General features: G+C 37.5%; 1 protein-coding gene across 2 annotated transcripts; it reads left to right on the top strand.

Annotated features, from left to right (window-relative positions):
- The first annotated feature begins 863 nt into the window (after positions 1-863).
- On the top strand, positions 864-17,543 carry cln3 (CLN3 lysosomal/endosomal transmembrane protein, battenin). 2 transcript variants are annotated; one of them, XM_028022108.1, is made up of 15 exons: positions 864-1,100; positions 1,177-1,213; positions 1,740-1,836; positions 1,948-2,031; positions 2,697-2,776; positions 3,016-3,101; positions 5,107-5,179; positions 6,037-6,180; positions 7,653-7,789; positions 12,257-12,309; positions 12,390-12,461; positions 12,643-12,698; positions 12,784-12,802; positions 14,314-14,454; positions 15,585-17,543. In XM_028022108.1, exons 1-15 carry the CDS (start codon positions 1,034-1,036, stop codon positions 15,699-15,701), a joined length of 1,263 nt encoding a protein of 420 aa, XP_027877909.1. In that variant the 5' UTR covers positions 864-1,033; the 3' UTR covers positions 15,702-17,543. The 2 variants fall into 2 exon arrangements, with proteins under 2 accessions (XP_027877909.1, XP_027877908.1); XM_028022107.1 differs by having other exon boundaries at positions 865-1,100; positions 12,784-12,877.
- The last annotated feature ends 438 nt before the right edge of the window (positions 17,544-17,981 follow it).

Below are 17,981 nucleotides of genomic sequence, written 5' to 3' on the forward strand. Positions count from 1 at the left end.
TGACCGTTACCTGACTTATCAAAGCAAACAACCAGGAAGAACCCCCACCAGTATAACAAAGGAAAAGCCCCCTCACTGCCTTGGTGAAGTATTGTTGTTGACCACATACATTCATCGCTTTCATGGCCATGAAAGTAGTTTTGATGACTACTTCCAGCAGGATGATGCACAAATCAAATTAAAGAGGTCTCCAGCAAGACAATGCATTCACTGTATGGTGAAGTCCTCCACATGGTCACCACATCTCAGTCTTTTAGGACTGGGTAGAACAAGAGACATGTAGCCTACCAATATGTTACAGTAGCACTTGGACTTCCTGTATCATGCTAACATGGACCAAAATCTAAGAGAATTTATTTTGTCACTTTTTCAAAAAAATCTCTCCTATGAAGAAATTTGGCTGTTTCTGAAGACTAAAAGGATTCCATCCTCTATCTAATACAGAGACAAGGCACTCTATCTTGTACAGTCTAATTCTAAGAATAAAGGTTGAGTGCATACTTTAAAATTTATTCTGAATTTAAAGTTTAGGTTTAGATTTTCATCCAAACAATAGTTTAATGAATAAAGCAGATCTGACTTCTGTAATGGTCCCAACCAGAACCCTACTGAATATAAACTATGCTTAAAGCTGGGTCAGGGACATGAATACAACACATTTAAACCAGTTTAAAATCACATTATAAATGTCGTAACTCAATTCTTTCCATAGTGCTTCGTAGATGTATTTATTGTATTGTAACATTAATCCACTCCGGAAATGTTATAATTACAGCCCCAAATTAATCTGACATTAATGCCGGTGTTCTGTATTAGTCACGTGGGCCAGCGCTGCGGCGTTCCAGCCACTGACATAGGAACGGAAGGCCCTGGTGTGTTTCTAGGGGAGCATTTTCAAATGAAACACACAACTTGTGACGTTTTTTGGGTAAACAGTAGACAAAGTCAGTCTTCTGTTGTTTTTTTGAAACTGAGAATGTTGGTGAACGTTGACTCTGGGACGTTTTGGTAGCTTGTTTCGGTGGATGTTTTCATGGTTAGGACCATGGAGCGCTCAGCCAGCATTAATGCGGACCAACCCGAGCAGCTTGGTACTAATGGTGGGTCACCCAGCTGACAGTTTCACCCAACTTTGGATTAGACCTTGTTTCACTTTGTCTTCTCTGTCGTCTCCAGGTTGTTGCGTTAAATGGCGCAACTGGTGCGGCTTTTGGTGAGTATTCACTTATAAAATCCTAAAATATGTCTGCAGAGACAAGAGCCACTGCTTCTGCAAAGTGAATGTTTTTTTTTTTTTGTAATATTAGCATGGCTGGCTGATTAATATGTTTAATAATATTGAAAGGGACAAAAACGTAAAAAGAAAGTCTGAGAACTAAAGTCCAGCCAGTGAAGCTGCGCCTTCCTCCTCCTGTATATCAGGTGATTCTAATGTCACTTCCTCCTTATTCATAAAGAATTGAAACTAGACAGTTTCAGTCATTTATTGTGCTTAAGAGTCTTGCAAAAGTAACATTGTCATAACATGTGATATGGTTATTACCATATTACTGCAGCGTAATGTATTTTATGTGATAGACTAAAATTAAAAACGTCTGCTGTGCATTCAGCACAGATTAGTTAAAGAAACTTTAACTGCAATTACAAAGTGCAGTTCCCCCCCACACACATACATATATATATATATATAATATATATATATAATGAAAAGTGCTTCTTTTGTCTCTTTCCTTCTTCAGGCTCCTTGGACTCTGCAACAACTTTGCTTATGTGGTCATGCTGAGTGCGGCTCATGACATCCTGGAAAAGCAAGAATCAAAAAACTCAACAGTGACTGTAAGAAGCAAATATTGTGATTTGTGATTAAAAGCACATATTGGATAAACAGTATGTTATCAATGGTTAGAAAGGCGTTTCATAAGATCATTTGTGAACCTTACATTCTAGGCCTCAGATCAGCTGGCTGTGGGTCTCCGAGCTGGAAACCGTAGCAACAGCAGTCGGTACGACTGCAGTCCTGTCAGCACAGGGGTAAGAGGAGACTCTCTCTCTGGTTGCCTCTGACCAGACCAGACCAGTAACATCCACCATTATCCTTGGAAATCATTTCCAGGCTGTTCTGATGCATCAGACAGCAAAGCGTTTAGCTCCATTCCTTTAAACCCCATAAAAAGAGATGAAAAATGAATTTACTCAAGTGTTCATGGGAAGGTCCATTCAGATGATGATGTGGACAACTGGGAACATCACTTTACCACACAATAAGAGGCAGCTGCTGTCATAATGTTTAGGCATTTTTCAATATGAATAGTAATATGACCTCATATTGCCATTTTTTTTTCCTTTTATAGGAATTCGGTCGAGCACAAAGGTTTCCCATTTCCTCATTGCATAATTTGTTTTTGGGTTTTCCTCCTGAGTATTCTATGCATCCTGGAAATAACCTGATCTCACTAACTTAAAGGGCTTTTGTTTGCTTATTGAGATTATTTAATTGGGGCTATGGATATGAGATGTCCAGATGTAATCGTAAAGGATCATATGCTTTATATCAAGGGGAAGACTTATTTTGGAACTGTTTTGCTGATGGAGCTTCAGCTGAGATCAGATATTTAACATGGGAAGAAAAACTTTTCATAATTAGTTCTGTTAGATCAGAATGAATGAAGGTAAGCAGTTGTAATGTGTGTTTGCAGGCTGTGCTGCTGGCTGACATTCTTCCAACACTCTTCATCAAGATTTCGGCTCCCTTTGTGATCCACAAAGTACCCTATGGGTGAGTTCATCACTATTACTTCAAATTCCGTCAGTATATTTGATCAAGCTTGACATGTTTAAGAAACAAATCTGATGAGAAGAACATTGAAAGTTTTAGTGTTTTTTTTTCATTACTTAATTTTTATTCACAGTATTCCAAGTAAAACAGTTTGTGAATTGTTTATATTTTTCTGAAAATTAATTTGAGGATGCATTCTTTTCCAAAACTCTAAAAGCAAATTCTTTTATTATTTCTAGTTTTCGGGTGCTGTTTTGTGTCGCCATGGCAGCAGCAAGTTTCCTGCTTGTTTCCTTTTCCTCCACTGTGTGGCTAAGTATTATTGGTAATTATTGATCGTCCAACTCTTCTCGATATATGTGGTGAAGCTGATAATGATGGAGAAGTCAGATGATAGATTTAAGTCATTTCAGTTTAGTTTGCACCTTATCTTCTTTGCATGCATAGAGATATGATATCACAGCTTCATGCTGAAATGAGCCTGAGGCAGCTCATCATGATAAGTGCAGTTATTAATACATCCTTCTGTGGACATTTTTTATCAAAGGAGGCAATCTGATATGATCCAACTGAGAGTTTTAACACAGCAGCGTGTTGCTGCTACACGAGTCCAGGAAACAACAAAGATAATGTCTTTGAAGTGCATGTAAAATTTTGACACTTTTAATGCAAATGTGCATTAATAGTTGCATTAAAAGTGTCAACTTAGCATTATTTGGTAAATAACTATATTTTTATGCAAAGTTGCAGTAAAACTTGCATTAAATGTGAATTAAAAGTGTCAATTTTGTGTCATTATTTCCTTAATGACAATTCACAACAACACTTGTAATCATTCATGAAGACTTCTTTATGTTTATGACAGATGTTACATTATGTTTATGACAGTGTAATGTCAGTCTTATGCCCACCCCTTCAAATAAAGTGTTACTCAAGCCATTTACCATTTTATCATGAAACACTGCTACATTACTCAATTCAGTTCAGTAAAACTTTATTTGTCCCCAGGGGAAAATTTAAAGATACAACAAAGCAGCACAAACATAAACAGAATCGTTTAAAAAAATTAACACATAAAAGCAAAAAACAAGCAAACAAGGATCACCATGAAATGTGTCAGTAATTACATTTTAAATAACTGCAACAGTAAAGGAAGATTTATACACACATGCACATACAGTATATGTACGTAAATACACATACATAATTATGCAAGGTCATAACTCAGTGTACATATATGCCTACAATGTGATCCATTCAAATAATAAAAAGGAATATCATTGAAATGTCCATTTATTTCAGGAACTTTATCTCCAAGTAAAACACATCATATAGAGTAATTACATAGAGATGAATGTTTAAAAGCCATTATTTCTATTAGCTATGATCATTTTCGACTTGCAGTTAATGAAACTTTACATTTACAATTATAATATTACATCAGACCAACGAAGAAACACATTATACTGAAATGGTTTTCCAAGTTTTTTTTCTGGCTCTAGTGGCCTTTAATGATAGTAGTCTGACAGGAAGGTGGGTTATGAACGAAGGGGAAGGCATGTGGCAAAGGTCAACAGGCCGGGAGAATAGCTGCTCACATAGATAAGTTCCTCACAGCGCAGCAGAATGTCAGTAAAAATGTTTTCCTGACTCTACAGGAATTGAGCTTCCCTAGGAGCTGTTGCTGTTGTTGACACTTTGTTTCACTTTATGTTCTGTGTTGGAGGAGATAATCAAAAATGATCCCCAAGTGTTTATACTCCTCTGCTCACTCCAGACGTGCTATGACTGATGGTGGAGACACCAACTGTCTGCTTCTCCTTGACTTACTGACATTCAGAATACTGTGAATGTCCACACAGGCACAAGCTGGCAACAAGACAGTACTGCCTGTGGCCTGCAGGATGCAGCTAGGTACTTTCTGGGATGTATGCAGACACATTGATGTGTGTTTTCAAAGCACAAACATCTGTTTAAATACAGAAAATTCTGACTGGAAAAAAAATTCGGTGGTCGTTTTAGTGGCGCCTCTATGCACAGCGTAGAGCACAAACCAACACTTTGCTCCTTCCTACTGTCTGTTGGTTATGTGTTACGGTTTAGGCTAACATTTCAGGCTAACATTTGTCTGTGGTGACAAAAGATTAGATTTTTTTGGTAGTTTTTGTAAATTCAAAATAAATACGACACTTAAGAGAACATCTTTCTGCACATTAAGAAATTGTACAGTAATGCTAAGGTGGGGATGTTTCTGTATAAACTTTTTGGTTTCTTTACATGTGTACTAAAAGTTCCTGCATTCACACCAGACTCACTCTGTGTTGTTACAGGAGTGATCTTTGCCAGTATAAGCTCTGGGCTGGGGGAACTATCATTCCTGTCACTCAGTGTTTTCTTCAACAGGTAAAACCAACATCTATGTCTTAGTTTCTTTTGAGTTTTATAAGGTGCTTAAACTGAATCAAACACATAACCAAGTGTCTGTTCTACAACCTGCAGAAAAACATGTGATAACGTTGGTGAATGTCATATTAATGTGACTCATGACATGTGAATAAATACTTTAAGGAGACTTATTATGCCAAATTTTCTTTCTGCATGTTTTTGTTCTTCCATTTGGGTCTCAACCCAAGTGGACCTTCGCTCACTTCGTCATTAGAAGACGGGCAGGTTTGGTCAGGCTTGGTCAGTTAGCTTTACCGCTGTATGCACTGGACTGTGGCTGCTGGATTAAAATGTCCAGGCATTCTCCCAGTCACAAAGAACAGAACTATGTGGCTTCATTTTACCTTTATATTATGTTTCTATCAATGCTTTTTATGCACATTTTGAAGTATCACATTAGAAAAGGTTGATGTAAATGTCAAAATTTGAAATAAATTTCTCAGTTTCACAAAAAATAAAAAATCATGCTCACTTGAGATGCTTTCTGGCTTTTCCAAAAAAAAAAAAAAAAGTTAATTCTTTAAAGGCGAGATGGAAACAGGTTTGTTTAATAAGTTCCAATGTAGCAAATTTATCCTTAATATTGTTAAGTATTTAATTTATTCCAACTTGTACTATTATCACAATATTCCACAATATTATTGCATATTTCATATTTTTCTAATATTGTGTAGTTCTTAGGTTTAAATATTTGGGCGAAAGGTGGAAGGGTTCTAGGAGTGTGAATACTTTTCCGTTTTCCAGTATATAATATTAAGTGTAATCCGTTACACTGTGTGGTTTGGGGTTAGTAACTCTGCTGGCTTCATCCTCAGGAATGTTCTGGAAGGCTGGGGTTCTGGCACTGGTGCTGCTGGTGTTGCTGGTTCCCTCCTCTATGCAGGCCTCATCCAAGCACATCTCTCCCCCCGGACCACACTGCTCATCATGCTAATTGTTCCGATTGCCATGCTAGTTAGGTAAGTGTTGAAATGCTGTTAAAAACATGTTACTTCTGTAACGAGCTGCTTTCAGGAAGTGATAGAAACATGCTGACAGCCTCTCCCTTTTCAAACTGATGATGCAGTTTCAGTTTGGTCACAAGCCACTTAAGCTGAGCTTAGAAAAAATGTTTAAGTTCTCATGCTGTTAATTCTAGATATTGAAGAGCATGGTTCTGTCAACATGACAGTTTTAGTTTTAGTTGTTATCTGGTTTAATGTTTAAGTATCCAAGATCAAACAACCAAAAACAATCAATAAAAAAACAGAAATAAGAACAACTTCAAAATGAAACAATAAATAAAATGGATTATTGTGTTTATGTAAACAAAATTACTCTTGAAAAAATGTTAATCATCGCAATAGAAATGACAGAGCTCATTTTAATTTATCATGTGATTAATTGCTTATTGCAACATACTTAAAGGGGCAGTATCACTCAATCAAGTAACTGTTACCTTCAGTTGTTATAAAAATGCTGTATATATCATATATGACTTAAAGAAAATTTACTCACTAATTTAACTCCTTGCAAAAGACCTCTGTCTTTTCAAAAGCTCCTTCACTTGAAACTCTGCCTTCAGGAAGTCATCACAGCATGGCTCCTCACAGCGTTGCTCTGAGAATTAGCTTGTATAATCAAACAAGTTTAGCCGTACAGCACATTTCAGCAATAAAGCTGTTCAAAGCTGTTTGAATCAAGTTCAAAGTTTTTACCTCATAGAAACACATAAATAAAAAGACATAAAAACAAGATATAGTCAACAATTGAGAAACCAGAAACAAAGATTACATTTTGATGAGTGCCATCATCAAAATGATCAATGCACATCAAATATCCAATTATTATGGTTCAAAAGCAGCTCTAAACAGGTGGGTTTTAGGCTAGATTTAAAGGAACTCAGTGTTTCAGCTGTTTTGCAATTTTCTGGAAGTTTGTTCCAGATTTGTGGTGCACAGAAGTTGAATACTATGAGTTCAGTAGCTGTGCAGTTCCATCAGGTGTTTGCTAATTGCTCCTGGCTAGTCTGAAGGAGTTGCATTGGAGAGCTGCTCTGTGAGGAGGGAGCTCAGAAGCTTGGAGAACTGATAGAGACGCAGCTGTGCTGTGAGCTATTAACAGAATGAATGCAGGAAAACAAAGGCACACTTTTCTAATTTACAAATATGTTCTTGCTCTTTATGATTCTGGACTACTTTGTGTTGGTTTACTAAAATAAATCTCAATGAAATAAACACTCTGAAAGTCTGTTGGTATGGAAACTTTTGCAAAGCAGGTATATGTTAAAGAATCTAGTGAAACACTTTCAGTGATTTATTGGGCTTTATTGTGGGACAGTAGGCTGAAAAAGGGTGTGCCCTTAAAACTCATGTCATGTAGGAACACATTACAAAGGAGAATCAATATCTAACATAATCATCATTTGTATGTGTTCTTCCTCCATCACCAGCTATTTCGTTCTGCTGGTTCCTGAACCTTCTCTACCTCAGTGGAGCAGGTCGGAGACAGAGTGTCCACCTGTGGACTCAGAGGAACGACAGCGACTGATGGACGAATCAGAAAATGACCTGGAGACATCAGCTCCAGGTAAAACATCCAGCAACATCCAACAACATCCAGAATGTCTAACATTAACATAGAATTTCCAGAATGCTTGATTTTGTAATTGGTCAATCAGTTAATGTGATATCAGAGTTTGTCCATCAATATGAGTTGGCCAGTGTCACGTTTTCCATTGGTTTTATCTGATCTGACTGAAATGTCAGTTTCTCTATTTGAGGAAATGTGTTGATATTTGGTTTGATTAGAAAGTAATTAATCTCTAAATGAACATTTCCTCTTCATAAGACGTGCTTGTTATCATGTAATGTGGTTGCTGTCCACTAATTTAGCTTTAATTTTTCAGAGCAAGTGATAAGAATCTAGATGTAAGCTTGATTTGCTGGAAAAATTCTGTTCATATTTGTATATCAGTTTAATTCTCTACAAAATAAGCAAGTCACCAATAAGTGGGGGAGGTTGATGGAACATCTTTACTAACTTAAAGAGTCATTTAACGAAGCATTCTAGGACTTTAAATGATCTGATTCATCTCAGTTCAATTCAGCAACAGAACAAACATCAAGTAAATAATCTTGAATAATAATAATAATAATAATAATGATAATAATTAATGTAAATCATTTACACACAGCAGTTATCAAAATCCAGAAGTATATGTGTTGAAGTCTAAACTACTTATGTTTGGATTTAAGAAGGCAGAGAGAAAAAGAATGAATACTTGACTATCATACCTGTATTATGATGAGAATACCAAAGACCCGAGCCGGAATATTTGTTCTGTGTTTCTGGGACGCCTGAAAATCTGATGTGAAACAAAATGATGGAGGACAAAGCTGCTTCAGGTTCATTTCTGCTTCTAAAACAGATCTGTAAATTCTAGACACTAACAGGTACCACAGAAGTGCACAAAAAAATAAGTGAGGGACGATGGGGTCTCTGCTCGAAATTCCATGAAAGAGGTGTACGGAGCCTTGTGCCAGAAGCCCATTAAAATGTTGTCTACATCGTTTTAAACTGTGTGATTGTGAGCGTGAGTGGGAATAAAAATAGCAACAGGTATTTTCTTCCATATAACACAGTAGGAGTGTAACAGGTAAACCTGCTATGGATGCAAACTCAACTAAAATCCCACCTGTTTAGGATTGTATTTGAAACATAATCAATTACAAATTTATTGCTGGAACCTGAATTAATGTCGTGTTTTGATTGTTGATTCTATGTTGCATTGTGTTTCTGTGTTGATATGATGTAAAGCACTTTGAAATGCCTTGCTGCTGAAATGTGCTATACAAATAAAATTTGATTGATTGATTGATCTGATTCAGGGCCGTGCAGAGACCTATGGAGGGGCAGGGGCTCAAATTTAAGAAAGGGGCACATTGAACAAAAACTCCATACAACAACATAGCAACAACCCATATTAATTAAGAATCTAATTGGATCCTACTATATCATTGCCATCATGCGGGGAAACGCGAAGCAAATATAGTCTATATTTTCCCCAACAGGTAAAAAGTTTCTGTTTCTGCTGCTGACAGTCCAGGAGGGCTGAGCTGATCTGAGACTGTAGCTGTTAAACAGATCAGAGGAGAGAAGGTCGCTGGTTATAAAGTTATGAAATAAGCAAAATTGCTGCCATTTTACTAATTAAGCCCTAATAATATCTATTTAACCTCTAGAACAGTGGTTCTCAAATGGGGGTACGCGTACCCCTGGGGGTACGTGGAGGTACTGCAGGAGGTACGTGAAGCTTTTCAAAATATCTTTAAAAAATCAGTAGGCTCCTCATAATAAGTCTTGGGAAAAATTAGTTTGTAAAAAGTTCGATAAAATATAAATGTGTGTTCATGCACTGAATTATTATTTATGTATATATTTAATTTTGTACCATTACAGAGACCAATATAAATTAGCAACGTTTTGCATATTTCAGTTTTGACTGGTTTTATACCTTCCTGGTGGTCACCGTCTTCTGTTTTTCTTTTTTGTTTAACCAAGCAATGTTTGCAATATGGATGTATTTGTCAGGTTCACTGATATAAGTTGTTTGGCTTTAATAAATCAGACAGTGATTTTACAGCACTGTACCTCTTTTTTATTCCAAAAATGTTTTGTCAGGGGGTACTTGACTAAAAATATATTTTTAAGGGGGTACATCACTGAAAAACGTTTGAGAACCACTGCTCTAGAACAACCTGGCTGCAGACTGATTTATAGATCCAAAAGCTCAAAGGGGTTAACTCTATATAATAGTTTGATGTTAAACCCCTGAGATCTAGAATTATAAGACTGAGATATCAAGGCAAAGAAAACTCAGTAGCTGCTGGTAGGGGCCATTCAGGGGCCTCCAGACATTCAGGGACCCCTAAATGGTTTAATTGTAACACAGATCATAGATCTAAACCTGTAACATCATTTATAGAGAATAACAATGTTATTACATTTAATTTAATGCATTCAGCTGAGAAAAATAAATAGTACATTTAGGATTTAATTAGGACGTTTACTTTGTAAAAGTTTAAAGAATCATCTTGATAGTTTGATTGTTGTGTTACCATGGCTACAATATGGTGTAATCTTTGTGTTTGAGTTGGGTTTGTTCACAAATACATCACAGCAAATAACCAATAATCAGTGATTGATTTTAAACTCGGCCAATAAACCTGGTCTCCCTCTCACAGACTTCACCTTATCTATATTTAAACATATTAGTGATGCTGAGGTTCTTAGTAGGACGGGTTCCAGGGGAGGGGGTTCTGTCTAAGGCCCTATATTACCTCGGGCCGGCCCTGGAGGAACAGCTGCTGCGATGCACATCTCTGGAATCTACCTGGAATCTACCTGGAATCTACCTGGAATCCCCCGGTGCCAGTTCCCTGATGCTCTGGAGACATTTTGATTCATTTCATTGTGGCATGTTTGGCTTTTTGCTGCGGTTCTAATTATTGCTACAATATTTTCTCTGATGTTTATTTTGTGACTCTAATTGGGCCGAATCTTCCTTTAACACTTGAGGTTCTGCAATAACTTTTATTTACAGCTGCTGACCTCCAGCCCAGATCCCGTCAGCAGCGACTTTAACCCGCCTGGTAGAAACGTTAAGGAGAAGCAGAGCGAACAGAGAGCAGGTGGTACCGGGTGGTACCAGGTGGTACCAGGTGGTACCAGGTGGTATCGGGGCTTTGAACTGCGTTGCGACTCACAGTGACAGTATCGTGTCTTATATCAGGATGTCTGATATAAAGACAGATATTCTTTCTATCTGTTGGTGGACCGACTCAGACTGCCTGTAGTGAACCGGGCCTTTAGCAGAATGAGGAAGTTAAAGTCAGAAGTTTTCTCTGCAGCATTTCTGAGTTTAGGGGCGAGGCTGGTTTTGTCCCACTATTGCGAGGACAATTATAAAAATATAAATAGAAACAGTTTTTCTAACGTCAACATCAGACCTACGTTTTTATTCACAACCAGTGTATGACAAAAATATTCTTGCCCATAATTTGATAGTTAGAGGACACAGATCCTCCTCCTCCTCACCATTGACCTGGTGTCTGAACAACATGGAGGCTCTGAGAGTCATTATTAGACTGAGGGCAGCCAGACTAGTTTATTTTTACTAAATTATTATATTTAGCTAAATATTATTGCTGAGGGACACAAGCAGGCCTTCTGACATACAGATTAAAAATAATAATAAAAACAAAGTTTGGAAAAAAAAACTCAAAAAGGGCATTAGGGGCATCAAGGATAAAAAGGGCAGGGGCTCAAGCCCCCCTCGCCCTTCCCCTCCGCACGTGCCTGGTCTGATTAGATGCTGGAAAAGACTATTGGTGTGTTCAAGTTGTGCTAAAGGGAGTTAGCCTATCAGTGAAGCTATTAAATAGCTTCTCAGTGCTAAACATATAGCAGCAGCACAGACGTCCCCAACGCTAACGTCAGCGTCCACGGTCCACAAACAAGTTCCAGGAATGATCAGGAGTTCCTGAAACATGAGGAACTGATCGGCACTTTGATTCAGTCTAACCCTGTAATTAACTCAAGTCCCACCTTTAGATTAAACCCTTCACACATCCAACCAAACCTGGATGTTTTGATGCTCTGGGTTTAGCTCCATCCATCTTTCCATCAGGCCTGACCAGCTTCCCTGTTGAAGAAAAACATCCCATCAGTAAACGCCACCTTGCTTCATTGTGGAGACGGTGGAATTATGGGGATTTGAAATGTGCCTTCTCATTCACACCAAACATTTAACATATAGGCCAAAACATTTAGTGTTGTCTGAGCAGAGGCAACACTAAACGCAGTTGAGTGTGTTGATTGGTCACATTCAGTCCCAATAAAGTACACTAAAGTCTGTAGCTTTAGTGTGACCTGAGTAAAATGATTATGAATATTTTATCATGTAACTGTAACAGCTGTACTGATGATGATGATGATCTCTACAGTGAATGCATGTATAGTGACTGATTATTCTCTCCTCATTGACTGTAACAGAGGACAGGACCATGGGGCCGGTCACCCTGCAGGAGAAGTTAGCTGTCATCAAGGTAAGTGCATCTCTCACACGTTTGGAAAATTGTCTTCATTGTCATCAAACACTAAGAGTTCATATTGTTCCTGTGAACAGGGCTTGTTATTACCGTTTGTTATTCCTCTGGGACTGGTCTACTTTGCTGAGTACTTCATCAACCAAGGCTTGGTAAGCTCTTTAGTGACCTCTGGCCTCACACTCATCTCACTGCATGCTGTAATTTTGTGTGAGATGATTGGAATTATGAGCTCCAACTATCATGAAGGAGAAATTATTCTTTTTAACAATAAAATTACTATAAACATTTTTATGAGAAGAATTTTGATTTTCTTTTTGTTGTATTTGTCAGATGGAGCTCCTGTTTTTTCACAACTCTTCCTTATCACATGCGGAACAGTATCGCTGGTCAGTAAACCGTCTTTTTATTTAATTTTTAGAATCAGTTTCATTCAGATGGAAGGTTCTGATTGTTGTTTGTGTATTTGCTCAGGTACCAGACCCTATACCAGGTTGGTGTGTTTGTGTCCCGATCCTCTCTGCGTTTGAAAAAGTTCAGGAAAACTTGGATTTTCTCGCTACTGCAGGTGAGAAATGGACCAACTACAAATCTAGAAGTGCATCAGCTGTCAGTGACCATGGTAACTTGTAACTGCACTTGTAGCCAGCTTAAGGTTTATCAACTACAGCAGAATCTTATATGGTAATATCTGCTTACCAGAATTAGAAATAATGCCTGTTATATAAGTGCAGGAGGCTCCCTGAAGGGCCAGCTGGTGGAAAAAGACACCAGGTGGAATCTCTCTCTAAAAAATACAATAATTCAGTATTTGTTGGTTTATTCTTCATGAGTTATTAAACTTAGATGACAGATTTATTGTTGACTGTAGCAGACGTTTCTTTATTAGTGGAAACATATTTGATGAATGTTTTCTACTTGTAATATTTCAGTTGCTATGGAAATTAAAACAAAAGATGCATAATACACCAATAAACACTACCTTCTGCTGAGATAGTAGGGATAAAGCATTTTGTGTTTTTTACAGTGGGACAGAAAAAAATAAATGATTATGTAATTTTTTACCTGGTTATGAAAGAAGAAAAACTCAACCTCAGACTAGTCCAGGGGCTCTGAAACCGTTTCTCAATCGAAATCCAACTAAATAAAACTTGCCAATCACCCTGGTGTTTGCACTGAATAATGAAACAACTCACCATTACAGGAAAACCAAAAATCCAGAAGACCCTCCTTCTGACTCTGATTGGCTCCTTCTTAGCAACCTGTGTACTTCTGCAGTTGGGAGCACTGGGAGAAGGCAGAGGAGCTCTATTTTTTCACAGCTTATTTGTATCGTATTACACTGTCATCCTGAATGATGGCATTTTGTTTTTGTCCCACTGTGAAGAGACACCAGGGCAGACCCAGATTACCCAGATTACCCAGATTACACTCTGACCTGGGAATGCCTTAGAGTATCCCAGAATGAGCTCAAGAGTGTTGCTAAGGACATGGAGGTCTGGGTTTTCCTGCTTGCCCTGAAATATATTTAGTAATTGATCCAACAACTTGCAGCTGGTCATGTTGTAAATTCTCAAATAGAAAACATTCAACAAAAGTTCTCAGTCTGACAGCGAGGTTTACCCTGAGATAATGAAGTCATTCCAGATGGACTACACACATATCAGTGTACATGTTGACTCGTTAAAGTAGATTACAAAAAGATATGAACAAGTCTGATCTTTTTGGCTGGACAAAAGGAAAGTATATTAGCTGGATTGCAACAGTACAGAGAGGACAGTCAGAGCCGAAGTGACTGACCACACAGCAAAGGATCAGAAATGTCTCATGCCAACAGGCATGGCAGCTGCTGCTCAGCTGAGACTTTCCAAGCAAGTCATAGATAATAGGTGTTATATCGATGATCATTTTAGCATAGAATGTGTGAATGCTTCAAGTTCTGCAGTTTCACTGTCTTTTGTAAAGATTGCGCTTAATGTTTATTCCCTGTCCTTCTCTCTGCAGGTGGTGAACGCAGTATTCCTCATCTTTGCTGTGCTCTTCCAGTTTCTGCCCAGCATCTGGATTGTCTTTGGTATTATTCTCTATGAGGGTCTGTTGGGTGGAGCAGCCTATGTAAACACCTTCCACTTCATCAGCAAGGAGGTAAGGTCGTCTGTCTGTCTGTCTGTCTGTCTGCTTGTTTTTTGAGTTGAAGAATGCATATTTTTACTGTTTTGACTTTCTTTGTTTATATTTACTTTTGTGGACAAATTTGTTGCCTCTTGGTAAAAATGGGTAAAAAAAAAAAAACACTTAAAATTAATTCATCATTTATCACAGAAGCATAAATCTTGTAGAAGATGAAAGACAAATCGATGAGAATATTTCGCCAAAATTCAGTTGGGTGGAAAAGACATGTTAGGAAATACTTTTTAATAAAAACATTACCACAGTCACAATTGTTGGGGTACAGACCTGGTCAACTCTGACCTTAACTGGTAGTGCTTGATTTGGCCAGATGAGACTCATATTGAGCCACTGCAGGTGTGTTTGTTTTAAACATCTGCCAATACACACTATGTACGGAGGAGGAGCAGTGATGCTGTGGGCCTGTTTAGCTGCCAGCACTGTGGGAGCTTGTTTGATAGCATGGCATCTTGAATTCCCTGATACACCAGGAGGATCTGAATACAAATCTGGTTTACTCTAGCAGTGAACTAAAAAACATCAATTCAGTCCAGTTTATCAATGTAGCTCTAATTCATAACACGAGTCATCTCTAGGCACTTTATAAAAAAAAGTCAAACCATAATCCATCCATTCCAATTGGTCCTAGTGATGAAACAATAGAGTCAGGTTCTGTTTATTAATAGATATGATTATCTTTGCATCGTTCAGCAACTCAAAATATATTGATACATGAATATAAACTGATCAAACATCCTTCTCTCTGTTTGCTTCATTATTGTGAAATGATAGAGACGATTAAACTGTGTCCAGTAGAGGATGGAGGCTGTGCAGTACATCATCTGCAGGGGTGTTGCTAAAGATGTCAGTGGGGAATTTCCCCTTAAGTATTTAATTATTCCCTCTCATCTGTCCCTCGTAGTAAATTTACTCTAATTAAAGAGTGAATTTTTCTAAAAAAAACAAAATGAGTTTGAGATGATTCTTCTGCATTAAAAGATGTTTACATTTGATCCACATCTTTACCAGGATGGCCAAACATTTGTCTGCATCTTCACATAAACACACCTCTAAGCGTTTCCTGACTAATGTCCTTTCTTCCACAGACTGAGAGCAGATACAGAGAGTTTGCCATGGCAACGTCCAGTGTGGGAGACAGTCTGGGAATAGCTGTGGCTGGAGCTGCAGCTTTCCCCACACATAGCTACTTCTGTTCCCTGTGACGAAGCGCCTGCACCCCCCAGCTTGATGAATAACCAACATAGAGGAGGACTCTATGTTAACAATTTCTTTAAAGATTGGGACTTAGAATAAAACACATAACTCGTTCATAAAAATCCTCATCTACACATAAAGAATCCCCCCTGAATTCAGCAGGACCAGTTGCTGAATCCTCTGCAGTTGAGAAGAAAACTGACATCAGCAATGGTTCCCAGAACAGTTCAGACATTTTAGGATTCACAAGTCCAGATGGAAATACTGACAACGTTGAGAACCTCTGCCTTATATTGTGTCTGCCCCATACAACAAATTTAAGAAACTCATTAAATAATGTGTTGTTACCCAGAGCTACTTCGGCTGATTCTGCTTCATGTCATTCAGTGACAGTTTAACTGTGATGTGAAGTCTGATATCCTTTGTACAGATTAATTGTCTGAAGTGTGTTCTATGATCAGTAACGTCTTCAGGAAGGATAACACAGGCTCCTGTGAACTGGAACATTTGCTTAAAAGCATTTTCTGCTGCATTCTTTTGAAACATTGATGTTAGAAAATAGCTCTTCATGTTTGCGTTTTAAAGACCTTCACATTTTCACTGTTAACTGAAAGCACCTGGACCTGAACGCACCGGCGTGGTAGTGTTTGATTGATAAAAGCTCTTACATTCCTGCAAACTTCAATCAATAGAAATGGAAAATATTAACCTTTGACTGGGACACAGACAGCAGAGATGCAGCTAAGCACCTCGTTAAATCTAACAATCAAGTTTGTTTGTACAGCACATTTCAGCACCAAGGCAATTCAAAGTGCTTAACATGATAAGAACTTTGTGGTGCATAGAAGCTGAATGCTGCTTCTCCATGTTTGGTTCTGGTTCTGGATGTAGATCAGAATCAGAACCAGAAGACCTGAAAGGTCTGGAAGATCTGCTGATACACCAGCAGATCTTTAATGTGTCGTGGTGCTAAGTTTTTCACTGATTTATAAATAAACAACAGTAATTCTTGATTCTTTTTTGTTATATTTAAATATATACCAGATAGTATTGAAGTCTTATTTTAATTTTAGTTTTAATCAGGTTTATTTGTACTATTAGTTTTAAAGGTTAACTTCTTGCAGCCTAATCAGGGACTGGGCTGTTAACAGGACAATGGTTACTTTTTAACATTCCTCATCAAATAAACTTGAAATAAATCAGTTTCTCAGTAGATATTTATAGATATCAGAAGAGCACTAATATGCCAATAAATAAAACTTTGGAAGTGGAAAAGCCTCTCATTTTTTTCAATAAATCTTATCCTAACCTTTAGACTAAACAATCTGAACAGCAAGCTGGAAGCTCTGTCATTAGATGAGTTTTACAGGGCCTTTAAAAAGGTTCAATCAAGTTTTTGCTTCAAAAATGGGCCTTTACTACCATTTTTAGTTTCTACTAGGAGTTATACATTTTTTTCTTTTTTAGCACTTGTTGCTACATTAACTGCGTTAAACTTTTGGGAACTTTTGGATTGATTGTAAGGGTGTCAGTGGTCCAACTGGATCAATGAACCCACCCGTTGAACAATGTTCAGAGCTATAATGAGTCAAATTTAATCCGCTTTCAACTTTTAGTTATGAACATACAATTAGCTTATTACTCACAAGAAAATAGTTACATCATGCACCGATAAGCTTTTGAAGATGTGCCTTGTGTCTCAGAAATGTCTCCAAAAACGAACCAGTGTGCTCATTCCTACTGTTGTGATCATAAAGCCATGGCTGACATGCTCTATTTTTATCATGAGTTTGTGTATGATTTGATGCCCATGTTTATCTTCATTTGTTGAATAAAGAATGATGTTTTAATTTTCTGTGACTCTTGTTCTACAGTAACACTGGATACAAGTTATTAATTTATGTTCTCATAAAGGGAGACTTCCAAAAGAACTGATAAAATACTCTTTTAATGGTAATTTTAAAAACTTCTAAAAATAAAATTTTACATGATGTTTATTATTATTATTATTATTATTATTATTAAATAGTTCCTAGTGCTGTGGAAAATGTTCATACTAATTCCATAACACCAGAGAATGCCTTGTGGTGCATTAGTGTCAAACTATGGTACAAGTGCTACTTGTGACCCAAACAGACTTTAGTGGTACTTAACAGTGTTAGTATTCATAATTTGCAGAGTAAATACAGTAGCATTGTTCCATTAACCTATCAGAATCTCAATCTTGGATTTACAAAATGAAATCATGTTCCAGTTCTGAATTATAATCCAATGGAATTTACAGATTA

The sequence above is a fragment of the Xiphophorus couchianus genome, chromosome 7 (genome assembly GCF_001444195.1).
Source record: "Xiphophorus couchianus chromosome 7, X_couchianus-1.0, whole genome shotgun sequence".
In the NCBI taxonomy this organism is placed as follows: domain Eukaryota; kingdom Metazoa; phylum Chordata; class Actinopteri; order Cyprinodontiformes; family Poeciliidae; genus Xiphophorus; species Xiphophorus couchianus.

Excerpts from the sequence above, each read along its gene's own strand:
- cln3 (XM_028022107.1), top strand. The coding sequence starts at position 1,034 with ATGGTTAGGACCATGGAGCGCTCAGCCAGCATTAATGCGGACCAACCC. Across the intron at positions 2,032-2,696 it reads GCAGTCCTGTCAGCACAGGG|GCTGTGCTGCTGGCTGACAT; the intron begins GTAAGAGGAGAC and ends GTGTGTTTGCAG. Across the intron at positions 7,790-12,256 it reads CCTGGAGACATCAGCTCCAG|AGGACAGGACCATGGGGCCG; the intron begins GTAAAACATCCA and ends TGACTGTAACAG.